Source organism: Fulmarus glacialis, unplaced genomic scaffold (assembly GCF_000690835.1).
Source record: "Fulmarus glacialis isolate BGI_N327 unplaced genomic scaffold, ASM69083v1 scaffold40091, whole genome shotgun sequence".
NCBI lineage: Eukaryota > Metazoa > Chordata > Aves > Procellariiformes > Procellariidae > Fulmarus > Fulmarus glacialis.
This window is the reverse complement of record NW_009192852.1, coordinates 1,142-10,508: the sequence shown is the minus strand read 5'-3', so window position 1 is coordinate 10,508 and position 9,367 is coordinate 1,142. Positions and strand designations below refer to the sequence as shown.

General features: G+C 45.7%; 1 protein-coding gene across 1 annotated transcript; it reads right to left on the bottom strand.

The window, feature by feature from the left end:
- Positions 1 to 1,130: 1,130 nt before the first annotated feature.
- PINK1 (PTEN induced putative kinase 1) lies at positions 1,131 to 9,167 on the bottom strand (the record flags this gene model as incomplete). The annotated part of the gene is made up of 7 exons (XM_009587235.1): positions 1,131 to 1,409; positions 1,816 to 2,052; positions 3,178 to 3,305; positions 4,552 to 4,735; positions 5,623 to 5,797; positions 7,772 to 7,875; positions 8,856 to 9,167. Coding segments are annotated over 7 exons (1,419 nt in total), but the record flags the coding sequence as incomplete, so codon positions are not given.
- Positions 9,168 to 9,367: the final 200 nt, after the last annotated feature.

Genomic DNA, 9,367 nt, shown 5'->3' with positions numbered 1-9,367 from the left:
TGCTGGAATAAAATAATGTGTTCCAGAGACAGCAGCAGAAACAGCCGAATGATCCTTTAAGACTTCACTGAACCAGGGCGACATTGCCCCCCAGGCCTCCACAGGCTAAAGCCTGGATCCCATGAGCGGAGATGAACTAGATGTAGAGAACCCACTCTGCAGCAGAGCTTAATCTTCAATTTATTGTGCAACAAGCATAAATAACTTTCTCCCCAAGTTCCTCTAAACACAATTACAGGCATGAAATCGAATGATGTTTTCATAAACACGACTGCTGTTGTTCAAACATTGATGTCTCCTATCCTCCCCGACCAACGGATATGACTTCATTGTTAAACAGAAAAAACAGGTAGGTAAAACAGAAGAGCATCACACTAAACTCTTTAAGCAGGCACTGCTGCTCAGCCCTATTTAGTTTGCAGTATTACCCCTAACTGGACACAGTTTGACTCGGCCTTGGACTCTGCGGCAGTAGTCACTGCACAAATACAACAGTCAAGAAACAAATATAAGCAGGTTTTGGGTTCCTTGTGCTTGCGCTGTTATGTGTACAACTAGCTAGATATGTAACGGTGCATTATCGTAAGAAGCGAGCAGCTCCTGACGCTCACCTTACCAGTCAGCACCTCACTGGGAGGCTTTCAGGCTGTCATTTTATAGCAAGATATGTCTGTGGCTGCAGAGGAATATAATCTTAAGACCACTGCCATTTTCCCTAAGAAAAGAAAGACTGCACATCCCTTTGTCAGCTCAGCTTTCTCGGTGTATTGTTTAAATCCATGACGCTTCCATGTAAAGAGCAGCTAGACAGCGCCTCCTCCCACACACCCCCTTCTGAAAGGGAACTTGCTTCATTCAATACACAACTTAGACGTCAATTATGAACTCCCAAACGTGAGCAAAACCAACCGCGTACCTCAGGACACCTGCAAGGTCCGCAAAGCCTCACCAAGAGAGTAATAAAGCAAGGGCATTTCCTCTAGCAGGGAGAGAAAAGCAGTGTGTAGTAACACTCGCTAGAGATAAACTCAACCTCTTAAATACAGGCCTGCAGTTTTGTTTCCTAAAGCACTGTAGTATCCCAGGCAGACAGAAAAGACAGATTCCTATGTGCCTTTAGAAAGTGCTGTTTATCTATCGCATGGTTGTGTCCCAGACCGGCTTCTCCAGGCCAGCAACAGGAATATCGCTGCCCAGAGGTCTTCATACTCAAGGTTTGCCAAAAAGCACATCTTCATTTTGGTTTCTACCCGGCTTTTATCCACCAGTCCATCCATGAGCAGAGTGGCCGCAGACTGGCAGAGAAGCCAGGCAATCATCTGGTCGGGTTTCAGGGTCCTGGATGCTAGAATGCTTTCACCCCAGAGGGTTAGGTGAAGCACGTTAGCAGCAACTCTAGCAGACAATCTCTGCAAAAGGAAGGAGAGGGAAGATTAGCCGAGCCTGCTGAATCCTGTCATATCGCTAGTAGGTAGCATCTACACTGCCAAAAGTCCCCCAGGTCTCCTCTAAGGCACCGCAAAGTCTCTGAATAAAAAAACTCTTTATGACTATTTATTATCAGGCAACTGCACGTAACCCCCCAATTCAAGGTCCAGTCCCTGACACAAACATCCGCTGAAATCCCTGAAACTATTCAGTGCAGCATGTGAGAGGCAGACTGCACTTCAGCAAAGACCTTTTGTTTGTCTTTGATCATTATCTAGACTGCAGTAATATCAGGATCACAGTCCTGAGCCCTCCGGAGTGAAATGATCTACAAACAACACTCCCAAAGGCTGGTTAGATGACTTCTTCAAGACAACAGTTTCTTACCTTGTTGGGATCCCTCTGAAGTAGCATCTTTATCACTTGCTTCACCTCAAGGGGCACGTGATCAGGCAGGCTTGGCAGCTGGTCTTCACGGTAACTTCTGCTTTCCAGAGTCGAGTCCCCGTGGCCATAGAAAGGATTGGCCAGGCCAAGGATTTCATAGGCGATTGCTCCAACAGCCCACGCATCAGCTTTACTGTAGTTGATCACCGTGCCCGGACCAGGTGACGCTGTGATCACCTGCCACAGAGATGGGGATGTTCAAATAAACAGCTCTAGTGTGGGCTCTGTGCTAGAACTAATTTTCAAGGGTTAAATCAGTATTTCTGCTATAATAAACAGAAAGACTGAAAACAAAGCTAGGTTTCATCTAAATCTCTGATGTAAATATTCCCTATTGGCATGCTCTGAGCTTTTGGCACTGCTCAGCTCACCAGGACACTGGGAGGAGTTTGGTCATTGTGCCTAGGCGTTAGTCGTTGCCCCTGACCAGCATTCAGAGAGTCCTGAGAGCTACTTCACTCTGGGATTTTAGGTAGACAGGAGCCATGCAGATGACCAACCAATACTGCACCGGCACTTAAGCAATGCAAGGCAAGGTGCTCCAGGTCAAGCAGACAGTTAAGGGTGTCTTCGTTTTTATTACTGTTATCATCAGAGAAATAAAAAGGAACTGTAAATAATTTCACAACCACCTTGAACTTCATCCAAAAACTACTGTCGCAACATAAGGACTGCTGCATAAATTTCTTTAATAGCTACACAGAAGTGGGCCCAAGACCAAAGAGCAAACTTTTTGTGGGAAAGGTCAATTCTGCCTCACAACACCGACTGATTACGTTTCACCTTTTAGCGCTCAAGGTGTCTGTTTGACAACTGCTCAGCACAGGTCCGAAGCGGACTTCTTTTATTAGCGCAGAAATGTTTAGCAAGCATAACTCAAGTTAGGACATGGACCTCCTACGCCGCTTTACGGGACACGGCTCTCCCACGACAGAGCGTAGGGTGAGATTAGTTACACAGCAACCTGCTATGGGTACTGTCTTGCATGACCGAGTTATGTCAATAAGCAGGAACGGGTAGAAAATGATCGATCTGATCACAGAGGCTTTCAGCAGGTATGACTGTGAACACACACCAGCAGAGACCACATTAAGTATCGGTGTGTGCACGTGGGGGAAGGCTCGGGGACAAATCACAGCAAAGTGATGTGCACACGTGCCCTCCACTGCTTCTAGACCTAATCCCACCCTTTTTCAAGTTCCTATCACAGCCTGCACCACAGCTGGGGCTGAAATTTTTTAGTCCCAACAGCAGGACAAGCAGACAACCAGCAACACAAACCATCACTACAGGGGGATTTACCTCGGGAGCCATAAGACAGCCGTTGCCGCCCCGATCCACGTAAGAGCTGGTGAAAGGCAGTCTCAAGCCGACGTTTTCATCTGCCAAACAGCAACCGAAGTCCGTGATCACCAGCCAGGGGCAGCCAGCTGCGAACGACACGGGGCTAGCAGAGTTAGCGTTCAGTTCGGGAATACCTGGCTGTATTAGACACCGCATCACACGGACACCAGAGACAGTCTTCAGGAACAATCTCAAAACCCCCAGGATTCAGCACAACCACATGCTGTTTTCCTCCTTCTCCTCTGTATTATTAGGTGAAATATTGGTTTTATTAAAACAAAATTTGTTATTCCATTTCCTCTTTAGAGGATATTACTGCTCCCCATGGAACGTGTCAAAATGTCACGGATACCATAAAATTGAAGACACATAAGGTTAGAGACTCATCCATGATGAAGGAATACATTCTTTTTTTTTCCCTTTGTTTTTATCTGTAGCAAAAGCTATCGACATATAGATATATAGTTAGCTATAGCAAAAGGCTGGAGAAACTTTGCAGTAGTTAATAGTTCTTGCCCTGATGACAAGTCAAACATTGCAAGGTAGAATCATTACTTCTCCAGATTCCAATACAGAAAAATTGACACTTTAGATCACTCCTAAGTGCATTCAGCATAGCTCCAGAGCAGCTTTTCCTTCAAGAAAAAAAGGATGTCATTAGTATCACTGAAAACCTTCCATGGCTGCTGTACCAAGACCTTTAATTACACAGATCTGGCTGCCTTCTATTGTTTCCTGCCCATTTGAAGGAAAAGGAGCTCAGGTAATTAAAATCTCAGTTACAGAGGCTGACAGGAGAACAAGACGATGAAAATACTGCTTTTGGCTTTAACACTGTCTGTTCCCTTGCCTTCCAAATGATGTTCCATCATCCCAGGGTGCAGCACTATGAATCTGACCGAAAGGTGGGATTTTAAGAACCGCCCTATGCTATTTGGCTACCGTGAGATGACAGAGCCAAGAGCCTGAAGCAAAGGCACCTCCAGCATCATCAGTCTGGCGTTACTATACACCCATCTGCTCCAGCCAACATTCGCTGTGCTCGTGCAACACACCACCTTAGCAATACTCTGCGTCTCTCCATCTGATTACAGCGCAACGCTCCTTTCAAGTCCATTTTAATGATGCAAAACCCGAGGCACAGACAGGATAAATGACTTCCCCAGTGCTGCAGTGACAGCAAGCAGCAAGCTAAAAACTAAACCTGAGATTCTTCAAAGGGTTTGATGCTCATTTTTCCCCCAAACGCACACCTGGGTAGGACTTCCCCTTTTCGACTGCATCACTTCTGTAGGTGACTTAATTGGCATTTATACTCAGAGATCTACATACCAGAATCAAATTCAACCAGGATGTTGTCAGACTTCAGGTCTCTGTGTGCTATTCCATGTCGAACAAGATGGTCCACACCTTCCAAGAGCTGTAAAATCATCATCGTGGAGAGACAAACATCTGGACTGCTCTCCCTCAGATACTGGCGCAGGGTGCACGGATAACTAGTCAGAACAAGGAAAACCTCTGAATTAGCATACTGGAAGCTTATCGCTTGTGGTTCAACCTCAGTGCTGTCTGGCTGGGGATACTGCACACTTGTATGTGCCAAATTCTTCCTGACCTCCGTGACGCCTTCCCACCTCCCAGCCTCAACCTGACACCGCTCCCCTGTCTGCTGTTCTCAAATCCTCTGTTTTGCAACACCACCCACCACTGAATTTTCGGTGCTCTTGCCTGAGTTCAACAACTGCAAATAAAAGAAGCCTCTTAAAACAGCATGGCGAGGGGCTCCAGGTATCAGTGGTCATTCTTACAGGTTTTTATGTATGGGTGTTATATTTTGCATGAAAAAGGAGACAGATCGTATGAGCAAAATGAGATGTGCTAATCAGGAGAAAGAACATATTCTTGAAATGCAGAGGACAGAGCACTTCTCCAGATGCAGGCAGAACAAAAGAGTGGGAAACAGAAGGTTCTTTTATGTCAGTGCCACAGCAATACCCATTCAAAACCAAAACCAAACCGAGAAAGCCAGAGATGCCGAGCACTAATAAATCTCATGACCAATTCTATTCCGTCTCTAGCGGCGTGTTCAGACTAGGGGTGAAGTTCAGACTTAGAAGGGCAGACAAATGGCGACAAGCTCCACATTTCTTACTTTAATTTGGGGTAATTATTAAAAAGAACAGCTTGTCTTCATTGTCAAACTAGAGTTAAAATCTCAAAGACTTGGAACAGGTCTTAGGTGGCGTTTCCAAGAGCATACTCTGCTTTTTGGCAGCAGTCCAGGCCAAATCTTTGCAAAGACCTGTGTAGCAGCAGAATACACAGCCTTGCTGGGCAGTCTCATGAAAAGCCCGAGTCGCATTAACAAGCTTCTCTCTACCTACTTCTTCATCACCAGGAAGCTTTTTTTAAGAGCGTGCGGCTGTGACCGATCCCTCTGGGATTCAGGCTTAATGGAAGAACATCGGGATAGTCTGTGAAGGCTCCAGGCAGCAAAGGGACTGAGGATGTGAATGCTCGGATCACCTGGATTATATTCGGATGAGGTTGCAACTTCTTCCTCCCAAGGACAGGTTTTCTGCGCAAAAGTATAGATACCACAGATTCCATCGATCTCCTGGTCAGTTCTGATTTATCACAGACACATCTCTGTTATTTCTGGAATTACTTTTCATTAATATGGCCTGTCGTCCCCACCAAAGGGTTCCAAAGCAGTGTGCAAACATGTTTATTCTGCAGCTAAAACCTTATTAGAGAGAGCATTAAGGCTGCCCAGTACAGATTACAGGACTGCACATTAAGCAAATATTCAAACGTTCACATCCTGGAAACCATTCGGTTAGAAAGAACAGCGACGGCAACCTCCCTGCCCTCACGGACAATTTCCTAACTGGCGCCTCAGCCCAGCGTTTCCCGCATTGATGCAAAGCGCCCACAGCCCGAGCAGATCCACCGCAGCAGCAGGCAGGTCCCAGACTTTCCCTGGAGTTCAAAATCTACCCTGGCACTTCCTGAACCATCATTGAGGCAGTGCCGTCTGCTGATACACCAGCGGAGTGTGCACAGACCAAGGCTACTAGGAGCATGTTGTAACTGGATTTCCCTGTATACGATGGCCGAACAGGAAATATTGGTGCTTTACCCGCACTGCAAATGAAGCTTTGCTGGAAACTCTTACACTTAACACACAGCCTTTAATTTGATTCAAACCCTGCTAGCCCTTCCACGTGGCTAACAAAGGCAGAGCTAGTCACAGGCTGCTTCTCAGTTCAAAAAGAACTGCAACAGTAGCTTTAGAGAAAAAAAAACAAACACAATTACTTTGTTAGACATAAAATAAAGGTCAACTTCACACTAGGCATATCAATTTAGACCCTCTATTTTATGGCACAGGCAGGAAGCACTCACTACAATGAAAGGCAGGTTACCTATCTGTATCTGCAAAACAGATCTCTCTTCCCTCTCATCCCCTGAATGTCAAATATCCCTTTGGCTGCTCTGTTGCACTCTCAGCTAGCGACGTACCACACAGCATTCATTATTCATTTGTATTGGCAGCTGAGATGTATTTGAAATTTAAATCAGACAATCTGGACTGTGGACTCCATTGTTTCAAATCAAACAAAAAGACACATTTTTTAACAAAGAAATAGCTAACTCCAGATAATTTAAAAGTTTCCGTGCAATTTTCCACCTTCATGCTGTTTGCTCACTTCTCACTCAGGTGAAAGAGTGGGAAGCGAGTGATTTTCCATTTTCTTTCTCGCCAGTTTCTCTGCACTAGAACAGTTTCCACCTCCCTGCCCAGCACCCATTTTACTACAAAACCAGTTCTAAAATTATACAGTCAAATTGTATTACAGTCAAATTGTCTGATGTTTAAAACAGTCAAATTGTTACCGATTGTAGGCGTACATTTCTGTAACTAAAAAGCACTATGACACACATTTAAATGATTTTTAATTAGCTCCTCCTAGCCTTTAACAATATCTGCAGATATCAAAGCATTTTACACATGGGGAAACTAAGATGGGGGCACAGAAGTGCCTGGCCACAGTCAGCCATCAGACCACTGGCAGGACCCCAACTGGTCCCCAATTATTGGCATACCCTTCTGGACTACGCCATCCAAGCCGGTACAGTTTAGCTGTAGGTACTCCCCACACACCAACAAGCCATGCCACAATCTGCTCCTCAGAGTCAACAAGACTGTGTTAAATCACTATTTGAACAGTGGTATTGCTATGCGTTTTCCTAACTGTGCTGGAGAAAAGCACACCAGAGAAAAATCCCGAAGGCAGCCAGCAGCCCGTCCCTGCATGACGTTTGAGGAATGCAGAACTTCTGAAGACACCATCGTTCAGATAAAACATACGTATACGCCTCCTGAGCCATTAATAATCCCAAGGCTTCGTTTTTATCTACTTTCAGGAACTACTATAGAAACCTCTGGCCGTCTTCTTAACAGTACAGATGTGCTGCAAAATTAATTGATGGATAAAATTAGTGCGTCACCATTTGAGAACTGCCGCCATTTCCATCGTGACTGTACCTGCGGCCAGAGACAGCTCCATATTCTCCGGCTAAGGCAACCCCCGTGGCTGGAACAAGCTCTCGGCCCATAGCATCAAGGATGGCTTCACTTGACGAACCAGCCTGCAACAGCAATTACACACCACATTGATTAAAGCTCCAAAATCATCCAGCCTCAATACAGGCTGAAAGCAGATAATCCTGACGCTGGCACTGCATCTGGAGTTAGATCAACTGAGACTAGATCAAAGGGACTCCCTTCTCTACTTTGAAAATCGGGGAAGGCAATTAATTACTTAAAGAATTTACCAAGGGACGTGGCAAGGCCTTTACTTGCAGAAAGAAATCTATTTGTCACTTCAAATGCATCCTCGACTGTTAGCACTCTGAGCTATACATTAACACTCACCTTCGACTTCAAAACCTGACTGGAAAAGCCCACAGCTAAATGCTAGGGTTTTTCTGGAGCCCAAGGGGTTTCAAATGTTGGCGTTTTGGAAGACTTTCTTAGAATATCCACTTGTCACATCAAGTGCCACAAAAACTCTTCAATGGGAAAAGACACGTGTATTTTTTTAAATGTGAAATAGCCACATTGAGGGGTTGAATCGTCAGAGAGTCACCCGGGCTGGGAAGCACTGGCGCAGATCTCGCCCATTCACTTCACGGCAAGGGGACCCAGCACACAGGTTACTGCCCCACCCCTGTGACCACTGACTCACACCTCAGCCGCACTTTGCAGAAGAAAATGTATTTCTATCCTGACACCAACAAGGACACCGATTCCTAAAACAACGGCAGCAGTGGCTTTCCATTTCTTACACCTTGCCATTACAGCCAGCTTCAGAAAAGCTTTTCTTCCAGAAACATCACCTCCACAACCAACACCACCACCACCAGCAGCTCTCAATGCCGATTCCAGAGGAATGATGAATCCTAACTACCTTGCTCTGGGACTGCTCGCTAACAATCGACGTCTCCGATGTCACATATCAACAACTTTGTTTTGACACATTCATCGTGCGCTACATAATTAGCGCTTTCAACACTTGAGCGTTAAACATTTCAGCCAGACTTTCCCAGATTAAGAACCCACTTCTTACCGAAATGTTCCACATCATTTTGATAGCTAACGGAAAAGCCTCTTTCAGTTGGTGTTTCTCTACGGGCTCCTCTTCAGCCGCCTGTGAAGCCGAGCCACGATCCCGCTGCACGGCTGGCCCCTGCCCTGCGAGATGGCTGCTCTCCACACGTCCCTGGCGATCGCAAGAGAAAGGAATAGCTGCTTCGTACACAGCGGCGCTGCAGCCCTTCCCGATGGGTTGGCCAATGAGATATTCTTCCAGCTTGAAGCCCTGCCAGCGGAAGGAGCTCAGGGGATCTTTCTGTGGCTTGTTCTTTCCAACAAACACTGTCTGAAAGGAATAAGAAAAGACGACAATAAAAAACCCGCTCAGTTATTCAAGACTTCCCAACGAAGGAGAACTCTCTTACTGTTTAAGCAGTATTACACATCCAGTGGGTTGGTCCAACCTGAAAGCCACAATCAAGCTCTATTACAGCTCAAGTCACTGTAATCATAGGGAAAATAATTTGCAGACCATATATTTTTGTC